Source organism: Halichoerus grypus, chromosome 15 (genome assembly GCF_964656455.1).
Source record: "Halichoerus grypus chromosome 15, mHalGry1.hap1.1, whole genome shotgun sequence".
In the NCBI taxonomy this organism is placed as follows: Eukaryota; Metazoa; Chordata; class Mammalia; order Carnivora; family Phocidae; genus Halichoerus; species Halichoerus grypus.
The window spans coordinates 59,700,552-59,716,994 of record NC_135726.1 but is presented as its reverse complement, the minus strand read 5'-3'; the positions used below and the strand labels follow the sequence as shown (position 1 = coordinate 59,716,994).

Genomic DNA, 16,443 nt, shown 5'->3' with positions numbered 1-16,443 from the left:
GAAATGAGAAGGAACTGCCAGAGTGTTAGAGACGAACCTGTAGAAAGTGGAGAAAACTTTAGGCACTGTTTCAATCAACAAATCCATGAAGCACATAACCTGTCACCCATTATTCTCAGTGTATGAGAAAGATCATGGAAGAAAGCCAGAAAACCAGCACCAAACCAGTTAGGGGAGGGGCGCCTGGGTGGCTCAGTTGGTTAAGCGTCTGCCTTCCGCTCAGGTCATGATCCCAGGGTCCTGGGATCAAGTCCCGCTTTGGGGGTCCTTGCCCAGAGGGGAGGCTCCTTCTCCCTCTGCCCACCACTCCCCCTACTTGTGCTCTCTGTCAGATAAGTAAAATCTTAAAAAAAAAAAAAAAAAACAGGGGAAAGAGTAGGGTAGGGGTGCGGACAGGATGAGATATAAGGAGAGGCCTTACTGTGAGGCAAGAGTTGAAAAGAGATGCGGGGGGCGCCTGGGTGGCTCAGTCGTTAAGCGTCTGCCTTCAGCTCAGGTCATGATCCCAGGGTCCTGGGATCGAGCCCCGCGTCTGGCTCTCCGCTCGGCGGGAGGCCTGCCCCTCCCTCTCCCACTCCCCCTGCTTGTGTTCCCTCTCTCACTGTGTCTCTCTCTGTCAAATAAATAAATAAAAATATATTAAAAAAAAAAAAAAAAGAAAAGAAAAGAGATGCGGCGGGAGGCTCACGTGGATAGTGGGGAGGTGAGATGAAAGCGGAGGGAAGAGGCAGCAGTCGTGACCCAGCAAAGCCGGCAGCCATGCACATGGAACCAGGAGAGCGGAAGGAGCTCGTCAGAGAAGAGCTTAGAGAGGCAACATGGCACCAAGGCCAGTGAGGCTCCCCAGGACTCCGCAAGGATTCTGCCTTTTCTCAGAAAAGCTAGGGAACATTGCAAGGTGTTAACCAAATGACTGACATTCTCTGACTCCTACACTGACAAAGTAATGTTGACTGGTGAGTTGAAGAGTTGACCATTTTTTTCTGTCTTCATTTCTTGTGTACTTCAATTAGTTGTACGGGAGGACTTAAGGGAGAGGAAGTTTTCATGTATTCTCCTTTATTTTTTTTTAAAGATTTTATTTATTTATTTGACAGAGAGAGAAAGAGCACAAGCAGGGGGAGCAGCAGGCAGAGGGAGAGAGAAAAGCAGGCTCCCTGGGATCGTGACCTGAGTCGAAGGCAGACGCTTAACTGAGCCACCCAGGCGCCCCATGTCTGTTCCTTTCAGAGCTAAAAGCGGGTATCTAGTCTGTCCCTGTCTCATGGCAGGCTGCCCCCTACGACCCACGGGCTCCGGCCTGTAGGTCCTCCAGGACTGCTGTCAGCATGGTCAGCTAAAGCTTACGGTCACTAAATGCAATGGTCACTTCCAGGTCTTTTAAAAGTAGCCACTCTAGTATCTTTGGATGCTTTTAGGCTCTTTCTTTTCTTGAAATCCAATCTATACTCTCCCAGTCTTCCTTTTCCTCCTTATCTATCCACAACTCATTTTCTGGTTCTTTTGTAAGATGTTATTTCTCTGCCCACATCATGAATAAGGATGCTTCTCTGAGGTCTGAAGAATCGTTAATATTAATAATAAATTTGGGGGCGCCTGGGTGGCTCAGTCGGTTAAGCGTCTGCCTTCAGCTCAGGTCATGATCCCAGGGCCCTGGGATCGAGCCCCGCATCAGGCTCCCTGCTCAGCAGAGAGCCTGCTTCTCCTTCTGCCTGCCACTCTGCCTATCTGTGCTCTCTATCTCTCTGTCAAATAAATAAATAAAATCTTTAAATAATAACAATAATAATAAATACGGATAGAAACCTTATCATGGAAGCACATTGTCCACTTAGACTATCTCCTTGGGCTGCAGTATCTCCTGACCCAGATCTCACTATTTATTGCCCCCCTCTGGGGAGATTCTCAGTCTCCACAGATCACAGGAAAGTTTCTCTCACTAATGTTTCCCCCTGCTTCTTGGAAGAGCATTATTAATCACTATTGTTTCTGCTAATCGATAGAAGAGACAGAAAGCTTTCCAGAGTTATTCTCAACTCCCCAAGCAGGCACTGTCATTACTGCACCAGGTGACTGGATAATTTGAGGTGAGATCAGAGAATTTTAAATTATGTCTTAGGGTTCTGCTGATTCCCCACCACCCATCCTCTGATTGTGGTGACTGTCACCACAGGCCCAGCCTCCTGAAAAAAGACATTTGGGATAACTCTCTCCTCATTATTCAAGTTTTTATGAATATGTAAGGATGTTGTAAAATAGGTATTTAAAATATATGTATATTAATTAATGCTGAGATATCTGAAAACTATTAATTTTGTATGTTTTTCTTATATTTGGGTATCATTAATTCTACTACATTTTAAATTAATCCTCTACATATAAAAAGAAGGTAATTATATCCTCTACAAATGAGATCCTTTAGTGTTTTTCCTTTACAGTGTTTTTATTTTAATTTGCGTGCCCTATTGTTTGGGGGTAGTAATAGTGTGGTAGTGGCCATTGTACATTTGCATCTGAATGAAACAGGAGTAAATCTCTGACTTTGCCATCCTTATATGGAACTGTACTCACAGAATAATCCAATTTGCTTATGGTGAATTATTCTGTTACTATCCTACTATAAAATAGGTCATTGATATTATAATTTGGATTCCTTCATTTTCATACAAATAGGAGACTGCCCTCTGGAATGATTACTCAACCAGCAAAGGACAGAGAGAAAGCGTACAAGCAGGGGCAGAGGGAGAGGGAAAAGCAGACTCCCCACTGAGCAGGGAGCCCAAGATCATTGTGACCTGAGCCAAAGGCAGATGCCTAACAGAGCCACCCACCCCGCAGGTGCCCCAGTTTGGCAGTTTCTTAATAAGAGAAATATCTACCTACCCCCTGACTCAGACACTCTACTCCTAGGTATGAACTCAAAAGAAACGAAACATATTTCCATGAAGACTTCACATAAACATCTGTGGCAGATTTATCTGTAAAAAGCAAGAACTGAAAAACAATCCAAATGTTAATTAACAGATGAATGAATAAACAAATGGTGTTACATTTGTAGAGTATAAAATATATATCTATATAGTATACTATTAAAAAAAAAATCCTAACTATTCATGACACCACAGAGATAAATGCCAAAATAACTGTGCCACATAAGAGAAGCCACACAAGGAGTAAGGATTAGATTTATGTGAAATTTTAAAAAAGGCAAACTAATCTATACTGAATAAAATAAACACATTTACCCAGACACCAAGTATCATCCACCTCCCAGCATTTCCAAACACTTCCAACATTCCTGAAGAAGCCTTACCACCGAAGCCAGAGGCATGTCACCTACAGCGTGTGAGCTCAGATGTGAGGCACTTCCTGCGGTGGGCACATATTCCTTACTCCGCTGAGGTGACAGGTACGGGGAAGATTAACTGAGTGAGGCACTACTGGGGCCCTGAACAGGCCAGACGTGTGGTTGGTGTTCAGGGGATGTTAGCTCTGTTTTTTTGTTTTTTTTTTTAATAATTTCTTCCCTAGGGGCGCCTGGGTGGCTCAGTTGGTTGAGCAGCCAACTTGATTTTGGCTCAAGTCATAATCTCAGGGTCCTGGGATCAAGCCACGCATCAGGCTCCCCACTCAGCAGGGAGTCTGCTTGAAATTCTCTCCCTCTCCCTCTGCCCATCCCCCCACTCACTCACTCACTCTCCCAAAATAAATAGATCTTAAAGAAAAATAATTTCTTCTCTTTAAACGGATACACATTTTATTTTTCTTAAATTATTGTAGTCTTTACATCTTTCTGGTAAATGGGAAAAAGTTTTCCTTGCCATAAAGGATAGGTTACCATGAAAACACAACAATAAAATCAAAATAATGCTATTACATCCTAGCAAACTCATGGGGCCTGCTTAGGACTGCTCCCTGTTTGCCAAAGGGGAAGTCAGTAATATTTAGGGGGGGGCATACAGAGTCAGCACTAAACCAAGACTTTCTCCTGATGCCAATCAGGAAGGAAAGAGAAGGGAAGAAGGACTGGCTCCCAGAATGCCCACCTATGCCACCTGATGCCATGTCAGCACGCCCTCTAAAACCATCTCCCCTACCTAAGGACTGTGGCCCAGGCCTTAAGGAAACAGGGATGACTATAAAGGCCCCGCCTCTGCCCCCATCAGTGCACTCAAACCCGCAGTGACAGAGGAGAGGGCTGTTCCTTCCAAACCAGGCTGCCCCTGCCACACTGTACTTGGTCCGGGGGGACTGTACCATGACTGCGTGGCCCACACACCAGACTCAGTAGTGCCCCTACACCATGCCTGTCCCGAGTCCCTGTGGAGTGTCTGTGCAATTTGTGTCCCCGTACTTACTAGGAGGTGTCAAGACCTCATGTCTACCTCTCAGGTCCCCAGTGAGTTCTACATATACCAGCTGTGAGCGCCTCCCATCTGTCTCCACCATCAGTGTCGGGGACATGGTGTCTGCATGCATGTCCACGCAACGCTGAGGATGTCGGCATCGCGCACTCGTCACGCACGCTCCCAGGGTGCACGTCAGGTCTCCCAGGACGTGCTGAGGGGAGTCAGCATCACACGCCTGCCACACAGGGCTCCCTGTACCTGAGTGTGTGTGTGTCCCCAGGCTGCACTGCAGGCCGTCGCCACGCATCCATCCCCTCGAACACCTGAACGTGTTTCCAGGTGCTGCCACCACCAGACGCCCACCTGCGGGGACGCGTCACTCACTGATACCTAGTGCACAGGAAACTGGGGGAAGGGTCAGCATGTTACAAGCTACAGGGAGCCAAAGCCAGAACGCTGCAAACTGTAATGGACACATGGCTCATCACTTCAACAAGTAAATACTAAAAAAGAGATAAGTGGCACCTGTCAACCTCTGAGAGTCGGGGACCTGGGGCAGCGAAGTAACTGAGAAAAAGAGACGACAGCATAGCGAGGCACAGGGGACCCCGAGCAAACTGCCCGAGGCGCCGAGGTTTATTTTCCATCCTCTCACATACCTTCTACAGCGATATAGATCTCTAATGATTTACAGCAGGGGCGTAGGAAGGCACATTCCTCCACGTATACAGGATTAGTCAAGCACGTAAGAATCTTTAAAACAGAATAAAGGAACAAAGAGGGGAGTGCCCAGTGTGCTGTTTACAGCTGGCTTCCTATCTACTAAACATCTTCTGCTGCGTACTTTAGAACTGACCACACACGTCCCAAGGGCATTTCACGCTGATCCTTTCGGGTTATTTTTAACCCTGCAATCTCGAGTTTTCTCAGAGATCTCAGAGTCCGAATGAACATGCACCAGTGGTCGTTGTGGCGTTCTGTTTCCTACAGCACCTATAGGTTAACAGACCCACAAAACACATTTTGTACCCTTTTTTTTTTAAGAAAAGATTTTATTTATTTATTTGAAAGAAAGAGAGCACAAGCACAGGGAGTGGCAGAGGGAGAAAGAGAAGCAGGCTCCCCACCGAGCATGAGCCCGATGTGGTGCTCGGTCCCAGGACTATGGTATCATGACCCGAGCTGAAGGTAGACACTCAACCGACTGAGCCACCCAGGCGCCCCGTATTTTGTATCCTGATTGTAACTAGTCTACCTTTTTTTAAAGATTTTATTTATTTATTTGACAGAGAGACATAGCGAGAGGGAACACAAGCAGGGGGAGTGGGAGAGGGAGAAGCAGGCTTCCCGCAGAGCAGGGAGCCCGATGTGGGGCTCGATCCCAGGACCCTGGGATCATGACCTGAGCGGAAGACAGTTGCTTAACGACTGAGCCACCCAGGTGCCCCTGTAACTAGTCTACCTTAAAGAACAAACACATTTTTGAGAAAACTGATAAAATTCATCATTGAATTTTTCATATTTATCATAATTTAAAATATTTTTATTCTGGGAGAAAGTTATTAGCATTATGAAAAAGCTCTTACATTTTAGAAAAGCATTCTTTAGTATGCATTGAAAAACATGATGTCTATGTTTCATGGGTAAAATAGCCCACTGATATGTACAAAGGAAGATGAAACCAGAAAGACCATAAAAAACGATGGAAGACTGAGGCTCCATGAGAGTCTTTTCCACTTCTGTTTATATTTGAAAGTAGCCATTACTAATTCAAATGATAGAGTATGTCCTCGTATCAGTAATTCTATATGGCGGGAAGAACGAATTTAAAAAGGGCACATGGAAACTTTAGTTTTTTGTTTGTTTGTTTGTTTTAAAGATTTTATTTATTTGACAGAGAGAGACAGCGAGAGCAGGAACACAAGCAGGGGGAGTGGGAGAGGGAGAAGCAGGCTTCCCGCGGAGCAGGGAGCCCGATGCAGGGCTCGATCCCAGGACTCTGGGATCATGACCTGAGCCGAAGGCAGACGCTTAACGACTGAGCCACCCAGGCGCCCCGAAACTTTAGTTTTTATGACTCAAAACATCAAAATATACATTTCAAATATGTGCATTTGTCAATTATATATCAAACTTTAAATTACAAATACCCAAACAGCATCACTCCCTTGTCATTCACTGTTTTATCATACGTGTTCTTGAGGTTATCTCTGGCTACTGTATCAACAGGGTGAAGAGAACGGTGTGCTCCTGCCAACTCGTCCCAACCTCGTTTTCGGTTTGAAACTGGCCATCGTGGGAGAACTTATACCAAGGAAGTTGGCAAATGCTGCAAACTAGGGCTTAATTTATTGTATTGCTGAATATATCAAATGTCTACACCTAGAAAAGTGATGGAAAATATGCTACTAAATGGTATAGGTAGCCACTACATTGCACATGCCCCCAAGAAAAATTAAAGAAAAAAAATGACAGAATATTCTTCCAGTATTCAAAAACAATTATTCCACACAACAAAGAAGTTGCTCACATTACTGAAGAACAAATAAAATTCCAACATAAGTCTTTGTTGTTTCATCATCTTATGTGTTATTAAAGGGAAAATAACCAAATTTCATAAAATAGAAACTAGCCCGAAGTGAAAAATAGGCATTTTATTAAAAAAGATAAATAGAGGGGTGCCTGGGTGGCTCAGTTGGTTAAGCGTCTGCCTTTGGCTCACGTCATGATCCCAGGGTCCTGGGATCGAGTCCCACAGCGGGCTCCCTGATCGGCGCGAAGCCTGCTTCTCCCTCTCACTCTCCCTCTGCCTGCTGCTCCCCTTCCTTGTGCTGTGCTCTTTCTCTCTCTGTCAAATAAATAAATAAAATATTTTAAAAAAGATAAATAGATGGCAAATACATGAAATAATGCTCAACATCATCAATCCATAAGGAAATGCAACTAAAATGAATGAGATACCAATGCTTATTTTAAAACAGTAAAATTAAAAAGTCATCTTACCAGGCATTGACAAGGGTGTGAAGGAATTGGAAGTCTCACAACTGCTGGTGGGAGTACAAAAAGACACAACCATTTTAGATTACAGTTTGGCAGTATTTTTTAAAAAGTTAAATATTTACCTACCCTATGACTCAGACAGTGCATCAGTCATTAATATAAGAAAAATTAAACATATATCCATATAAAGAATTATAAACAAATTTTCACATCAGATTTCCAATAGCTGAACAGTGGAAATAACCAAAATACCCATAAACTGATGAATGGATAAATATTGTTGACGACACATGAAAGAAAAAGCATAAGAATTAAATAGTCCTATAAGCACCATTTATGAATCTCAAAGCAGTGTCAAGAAAACAGAAAAAAAGGGTAAACACTTTATGATCAATCATAAAATTCTAGAAAATGCAATCAGTTGTAAAGGAATGTAAATCAAAGGTGGCCTGGAGGGTCAAGGAGAGATTATAAAAGGGAATAAGGAAAAGACGCAGGTGACGGACATGCTCATCATCACTGATAACAATGATGGTTTCCTAAGTGTTTACACATGTCCAAACTCACCATGTTGTATGTGAACTCTCCAGTGCTGAATGAGGTCAGATTTCTGGCTAAAAGATCTGCCACATTCTATGCACTCGTAAGGCTTTGCTCCAGCGTGAACTCCTCAGATGAGACGGGTTTTGTGGCTAAAGCATCTCCCACATTCACTACACTCGTAAGCCCTTTCCCCAGCGTGAATTTGCTGGTGCTGAAGAGGTCTGTATTTGTAGCTGATGGCTTTTCCACATTTGCTAAATTCATCAAGACCTTCTCCAGTGTGGAGTCACTGGTGGTGAAGGATGTGAGTGCTACTGAAAACTGTCCTGCATTCAATCCACTTGTGACTTATTCCACTGTTAAAGGGCTCCCCACACTCAATGCTGCACTGTGGCTTCTCACCGCTGGGAGTGTCCGGGTGCTGGAGAAGGCCTGAGGTAGCTGGAAAGTCCCTTCCACACTCCCCACAGGTGAAGGGCTTCCCTGATACATGGAATCTGCAGCTCATCACAAACAAGGCACTGTTCACATCTATTCTGAAGATTTTCTCTCCACTGTCATGCTTTTGGTACTGGTGAAGGTTTGCACCAAACCAGAAGCCTCTGGATGCCCCACCCAAGTATGACTTCTGCCCAGAATATGCTGCTTGGCTCAGAAGGGTGCAAATCGTCTTTCAATACTGGGACACAGGGACGCCTGGGTGGCTCAGTCAGTTAAGCATCTGCCTTTGGGTCAGGTCATGGTCCCAGGGTCCTGGGATCAAGCCCCACATTGGGCTCCCTGCTCAGCGGGAAGCCTGCTTCTCCCTCTCCCACTCCCCCTGCTTGTGTTCCTCTCTCGCTGTGTTTCTGTCAAAAAATAAATAAAATCTTTAAAAAAAAATACTGGGACACAATTCTCACAGAAATGAGTCTTTTGGATTGATGAGTCTGCCTTAGAAGTCCTGACCTGTGATACTCCTTCTAACAGGAACACTCTGCTCAGAAGGTACTTCCTCATCCTCTGCTCCAAACCAACAATGTGAAAAGTGGAGAAATACTGATACAGTATATTTTAACTTTGCAGAGAGTGAAGTCCCATCAAGGATGTGTGTTATAGGGGCGCCTGGGTGGCTCAGCTGGTTAAGCATCTGCCTTCGGCTCAGGTCATAATCCCGGAGTCCTGGGATCGAGTCCCACATTGGGCTCTCAGCTCAGCGGGGAGCCTGCTTCTCTCTTTGACCCTCTCCCCTCTCATGCTGTTTCTCACTCTCTCTCTCAAATAAATAAATAAAATGTTTAATCCATGGGAGTAATTTCAGAATGAGGCAGCAATGTGAAGGGAGGGCTGCTTTGCAGTACTGGGCCTCTAAAAATGAGAATGAGGGAGACCTTTTGAGACAAAGGGCACAAGTATGGGGTGCAACACAGGGAGGGGAGGCAGAATCACGGATTCACTCCTCTCCAACAGCCTTCAGCAGGAACTTGTTGTCTGGGGACAAGTCCGCGCTACACAGAATGATGGTTGTGTCCAGGCCGAGGGAAATACAAGTGGGACTGAGTATCTGGGTTTAAGGCTATGTGCATACCTCACAACACATTACGTGTGGGAGAACTGCAGACCATGCAGTGGAGAGGAACAAATGATACATGGAGGTCAGAAACCTGGGGACGGCCAGGGAATGGAAGTCACAGATGAAATGTCACTCAGAATCAGAAAAGTGTCAAGTACGCAGAAAATAGTGTAAATGATGTGTCCAGTGGCAATGTACCAAAACACTGGTGGACACAGGGCAGGTTCCTGGTATGCTCGGAACACAGCCCTGATGTCATGCCCCCCACCCCCCACCAGCTGCCACTCACCAGGGCCAGGCTTCCTCGGAGACCATCCTGTCATGTTCACCCTGTGAAGCAAGCAGGGCGCTCCCCAGACTCCCAGTTGTGTAACTACATGGGACCCGAATGAAGCAAGTCCTTAGGGAAAGACAGGACAGGTGAGTGGTCAGCACCGGCCCAGAGCAACTCAGGAAACATTAGACCACAGGAAAGAACATTACAATAAAATCTCAAAAGAGGGTCTTTCAAGAAAGGTCTATGGACCACATAGGGGGCGCCTAGGTGGTGTAGTCAGTTAAGCATCTGACTCTTGGTTTCTGCTCAGGTCAAGATCTCAGGGTCATGAGATCAAGCTCTGCGTTGGGTTCCATGCTCAGCGGGGAGTCTGCTTGAGATTCTCTCTCCCTCTCCTTCTGCCCCTCCTGCTCATGCCCTCATGCGCATGTGCTCTCTCTAAAATAAGTAAATCTAAAAAAAAAAAAAGAAAAGAAAAAGAAAGGTCTATGGACCATGTAAATAGTGACCATGACAATGCTTACAATTCCTGATATAGGCAATCACAAGGAATCTTTAAAAGTTCTCATGACAAGAAAAAAATATTTGGAACTCTGTATGGTGATGAATGCTAATCAGATGTAATGTGATAAGCATTCTGCAATATATATAAATATTAAATCATTATGGTGTACACCTGAAACTAACATAATGTTATGTCAATTACATCTCAATTAAAAAAAAAAAAAAAGAAGGGGCAGGGGCACCTGGGTGGCTCAGTCGGTTAAGTGTCTGCCTTTGGCTCAAGTCATGATCTCGGGGTCCTGGGATCGAGCCCCGCATCAGGCTACCTGCTCAGCGGGGAGCCTCCTTCTCCCTCTCCCTCTCCCCACTTGTACGCTTTCTCTCTGTCAAATAAATAAATAAAATAAAAAGAAGGGGCAAAACCTGGGGCACAAGGTGCCATCGATCTGGACACAGTCATCCCACCAGGGAGAGAGTGAATGAAGTGAGGTCCATTAGGGTGGTTGCCAGACTCCAGACTCCTAGACCTTTCCCTGCACACTATGGGGTCGCAGGTGTTAGGGCTGCTTGAGGAGTGCATTGCATGGGACAGGGCACACAGCTCAGCACTGGCACCCATAACACATATGCCAAGGAAGTGGGAAGTTAGAAGCCCAAGGTTTGGTTCTGGGAGAGAGAGAAAGACAGTTCAGGATACTGAGAGGAAAATGAAGGCCTTACCCATGGATGTTGTAAGTGCAAAGTTCTCTAGCATAACATTGTGGTACAGGAACCTCTGTGCCTCATCAAAGAGCCCCCACTCCTCCTGGGAGAAGTACACGGCCACATCCTCAAAGGTCACACAACTCTGCCAATAATGGGACGGTTCATTCTATAATCAGCTTCTCTCCTAGGACCCCAAGTTCATCTACCCACTCATTCTTCCCCTGCTCACCCACCTCCTCATTTCCGCATCTCAGAGAAGAGATGCCCTGATGCCACTGATGCCCACTCTCTCCTCCTGGTCCCTTTGATCACTATATCCATCCACAGCAGCCACAGGCAGGTGGGCAGTTAGACGATACCTAAGCTCTGGGCCTGGCCTGCAGGGAAATACTCTTTCTCGTTAAGCAATTCTGCTAGGATCCCCCAGATCATAACCCCCAGACATAACTAAGGGTGTGGCTCCCATTTCACCCTGATGTCCTCAATGCCAGGGCCCTCGGGCCTTCAGTTCCCACTCCCTCCCCCAGTTCTCCTTGCTCCATGTTATTCAGCACATGGCATAGAGTGCTGGCAATTCAAACAGGATCCAGAACTGCCCCATCTCCAGTGGCAGAGGCAGCCCAGAACCCTGCTCTACAGCTCTCCCTGCCTGACTAGTCCTTGCTTCAACCTCAGCCACTCACAACCACCCATGACCCTCCTCCACTTGTGCTGCACTCGATGGGCTCTCGCCTGTCAAGCCTTCCTCTGTTCCTAACCCTCATTCAAAACCAGTGCCAGAGACCTTCCACCCCAGGTCCAGCAATTCTCCTACACGACCACTGGGCCCCTGAGCTAATCCACGTGCCTGGCTGAAACTCCCTTGACACACCAAGGTCATGACAAAATCCGGGTGACCCCAGAGCACTGAATAAGCAGCAGTCCTGGCCTCACTGCCTCCACCACCCCTATGGCTCTGCATCCGCCTCACGTGCAGGTGCATCTCATCCCTCAGAAGCCTTGGCCGTCTGTACATGGTGGCCATCTCACACACTTCTACACTGTTCCCACCACCACTTCTGTCTTTCACGTGTGTTTATGATGTCTGCCACTCCACAAATAGACACCCAACTTCTCAGGGTGCCATCCAGGTCTGGCTCCTGCCCCCTTGCTCTCCGTTCCCACAAGAAAGGACCCTGAGGTTCCCTTATTCAGCTCAGTCTCCCCTCCAAGGGTCTGCACACACTGGTACCTCTGCTGGGGCAACCTTCCTCCACACCTCACTCCATTGGTTGCCAGCAACAGGAACCACTCCATATAACCTCTAGCCTGATCTGAGGACCCTGGCTTAGAATCTGTTCCAGTCCCCAGGCCCAAGGCCCGGAAGAATGGTAAGTGAAGAGTTCCAGGACACCACAATCACCAAGATCATGGGAGGGATCGGGACCAGTGAGGTTCTGGAACACCACCCACTCCCTCACCTCTCGCGGTTCCCTAAGTGCTTCTGTACTTGTAACAATCTGCATGAAGAGGAAAGCTGCGGGAGGCAGGTGACCGGGGCAGGGTTCCATGGGCTCCAGGCTCCCCTGCGTCTCACCCAGCCCTGGAACCCCGTGACCTCAGGCTGACCTCTGTGCTTCAGTCTGCAGTGCTGCCACCAGCTCTGCGACCCTGGACAAGAACTCCACTTCCGGGGCCTCTTTGCCTTCATCACCCCCATCCCAACCTGTTCACTCCCTCGAGCCGCTTCTGGAAAGCTGTGAACACCCTCACACTGACTGTGTCTCTCTTCTGTTCGCGACCCTCCAGGGCCCTCGGAACGAAGGTCCGGCACCTCGGCCCGCAGTCCAGGCGTGACCCCTCACGCGCTGTCCCCTGAGGGCAGAGTCCTCCCGCCGCAGCCCCCTCGGCCCCGAGCCCGCTCCCGCACGGGGCCCCCGCCCGCCGCCGCCTCCCCGTCCCGGACACCGGGGCCTGGGCCGCAGGGACGCGAGCCGGCGCCCCGCGCTCGGGCCTTCGGGGTCTGGGTGGGGGGACGGCGGGGGGGCCCGGGGGACGAGCGCTCACCTGAGCCGGGGCCCTGCGCGCGGCCGCCGCCATCGGACTCGGTGGGCGGAGCGGACACCCGGACCCGCGGTCCCCGTCCCGGCCCCCGCGCAGGGCAGCCCGGGCGGCGTCGCCAGCCGCGGACCCCAGGGGACAGCGCCTCCTCTCGCGCCTTCCCGGTCCTGTTACCTCAGTCTCCACCGGCGCATCAGAGGGTGTGATTCAGCGAACAGACCTAAGAGCAGCCAAAACAACCGCCACGAAGAGGACGCCGAAGTCCCGCCCCGACGCGATGCGCACGCGCGAAGTTGCCCTTCTCAGGAGCCTCCGTTAGCTACACGCCGACGGCGACCGGCGCAGCGCCCTCTGGGAAATGTAGTTCTCACAGCTGAAAAGCCCTGGCGCTGGTCGTCGCTCACCTGGAAACCCACGGGGAAGGACTGAGAGGGAGAGATCCTGAGAGGTGGTGTCTCCAGCTTCCGAGGGTGGGGGAGGGCCTTCTCTCCTTTCAGGGGCTGCACTTAAGATTTATGAGGAGTGTTGTCTGGCACTGATCACCTGTGTTTTATCGCTTCTCGGCCTTTTGACTAAGATCAAGTGATCACCTGTGTTTAGAGACATTCCAGACTTCTTGAAGCTTAGCCTTCTCCTGAATTCTCAGTGTTATTTCAGATGCTCCCAATGACTATAAATCTGTTCTAGAGCCATTCAGACACAAAATGTATCCACCTAATAGTTTATCTTTTTTCCTTTCAAGTGCCTCTAGCTTGAAACGTTAGAGTCAGTTTTGTGAATTTCAGTATGCTGGGTCCAGAACACAAGAAAAAGACTCCACACAGGGACAGAACAGAGAAGATACAAAAGGGATGTTGGGCTGCTGTAAAGCAGGAGGACAAGGGTGGAACTCTGTTTGGGGTTCCCACAGAAAATGACTCTCAGCGATCGTGTCCAACTCTGAGGAACATGGGTTTTATATCCCTATTTCTTACTCCATAGCCTTAGATACATCAGTCCCTTTTAGGAATCTGACAACTATTTAAAGAGCCACTTACCAAATGTCATTTTGGAATAGGACAGTGTCTACAGTGTTCCCAATATGGGAGCACATGTGCAAAGGGGATACCATGAGGTAAGGTTTTGGGACACCAACATCTCGTCCATTTGATGGGAAGTTATTATCATTCCTACTGTTATTGCAGGGAGGGTGTCTGTATGAGGAGCTGCAATTATCTCAGAAAAAGTTGTGAAATGAAAATCACTGAAAACCATTAATAATGATTATGTAGTCATTCAAAGATAGTGGCAGGATAGCTCTGGGAAAACATCAGTAAAGGGTTGAAAAAAATATTCCTACCAACTTCCATTAGCAAATTATGCCTGGAAATGAAAAAAAAAAATGTGTATGCCAATAATGGCTATAGAAATGCTAAAAGAATACTCAGTAGCTGTAAGTTAAACACACCTTCTTACTGATCTTCACTTCATGCATAGTGGAGGCTTCAGACTGGGTATTGTGAGGATCAGTCAGTTTGGTCAGAGATGAAAGATGAACTCAGGCTATCAGAGAGAACACGGAAAAGTAGGTAACCCTAAAGCAAGTAGACAAGGGTGACATGTCTCTGGGTCCCTCAGAAACCATCCCAGTGCCTCTCTTTGTATTTATGTCCCAACCCAAACAAGCAGAATTGATTTTCAAGATAATATTTATGATTTGCATAATGTTCTATTCTTATAATTTGACACTTATCTGGAAATAGCACTTACCAAATTGTCACTTGCTGCCAGGACAGTGGCTGTCATGGTTGTATCCATGCACGTGTAGAAAATGAATATATGAGCCCTGAGATAGAGGTCTCTGTATCTGTGATCTCATCTCCTTCTGGGAAGTTATTATCACTTCACCTCTAATTGCTGTGACTGCATCTACATGAAGAGTTGAGATGATCTCTGCAAAACATTTGCAAAATGTGCAAGTCCCTGAATGCTACTGATATTAATGTTACCCATAAAAAGTGCCAGTAATACCAGGGAGAATACATATCTTTAATTATTGAGATAATTTAAATATCAATAGCAGGTGAGCAAAGGACCTTCTGTCCTATAAAATAAGGTAATGATGTGAGCAGACTGCATTCTGGGTTCCTGGCTATCCTGAGGGTTTGTCTCCAAATGTGATGTCTTAAAAATCCTTGTGGATACTTAAAAATACCAGATTTGAGGGAGACACAGAGAAAGAGAATTAAGAAAACATTTCTAGTGTAGTAAAGATGAACAAGGAGGCAGCGGTGTCTCATTTTTTTTATTTCAATAAACATTTATTGAGCATATTGGTGTGTTAGTCTTTTTGGTGGGTTATGTCTCAGGAAACAAGACAACAAACCCTATCTCATGTTGCTTATAATCATATTAAGGATATTAATCAGAATAATAAAAGTAAATATAAACAACATAGTGTCTTTTAAGGGGATAGGTGCTTTGAAATAGAAAACAGGGTAACAACAATGAGAAGTGCAGGAGAGTGCAGATCGGTTGTGATATTGAAGAGCGTTTGTCAACTATTCCTCAATAAAGCTGGAAAAAAAAGAGAGTTGAGTAGGCTGCTCCATTAATAAAAGAATGTGGGGGGGAGGGGTGCCTGGGTGGCTCAGGTCATGATCCCAGGGTCCTGGGATCGAGCCCTGCATCGGGCTCCCTGCTCCACAGGAAGCCTGCTTCTCCCTCTCCCACTCCCCTTCTTGTGTTCCCTCTCTCGCTCCCTCTGTCAAATAAATAAATAAATAAAATCTTAAAAAAAAAAAAATAAAAGAATGTGGGGTTAACCATTTGTATAGCCTTGTGTTCCACAGAGGAAACAACTAGAATAAATGCCTTGGGCCAGTGCATACCTTTCATGTTCCAGTTAGAGTAAGAAAGCTAATGCAACCAAAAGCGTGTGAGTGAGGAACAGCTTGGTAGAAGGTACGTTGGATCATGAAAGGCACTGTAGGCCACTGGAAAAACTTTCCATTTTACTCAGATTGATAGAGGAATCATGAAGGAACTGGAACATCATGCTAAGTGCCTGAATGAGAAGTGAAGAGAAGGTGGGCTGAGTAAGTAAAGAGAGGTAAGGTTGGAAGCCAAGGGATGACTAGCTAGATGACTTATTACAGACATCTAGGTGAGAGGGAATGAGGTCTGCAATCAAAGTTGGAGCGGTACTGGATACAGCATCATTAGACACTTGATATATTCTGAAGTTATTTCTTTTAATCCCTAAAGGATTTTCAGCTGGGTTGCAGACGGGGCATGAACATAAGAAAGGTGTGGAAAAGGACTCTCAAACTTCATGCATGAACAGAGTAAGTGAACTGCCATCAGCTGAGATTGTGGGAGAGCAGCAGAAATGGGTTAGGAGGGAAGATCAGGAATTGAGATACCAACATAGTTAAGTACAAGATGCCTGTTAAGCATGTGAATATAGCTGTCAAGGCAGCAGGCACATCTCT

General features: G+C 46.6%; 1 protein-coding gene across 1 annotated transcript in view; it reads right to left on the bottom strand.

Moving 5' to 3' along the window:
* Positions 1-13,129, bottom strand: part of LOC118535567 (uncharacterized) — an 81,167-nt gene extending 68,038 nt beyond the window's left edge. Inside the window, exon 1 of the mRNA XM_078063054.1 lies at positions 12,977-13,129. Within this exon, the coding sequence (XP_077919180.1) occupies positions 12,977-13,009 (33 nt within the window). The 5' untranslated portion in view covers positions 13,010-13,129. The remainder of the gene's footprint in view (positions 1-12,976) is intronic.
* Positions 13,130-16,443: the final 3,314 nt, after the last annotated feature.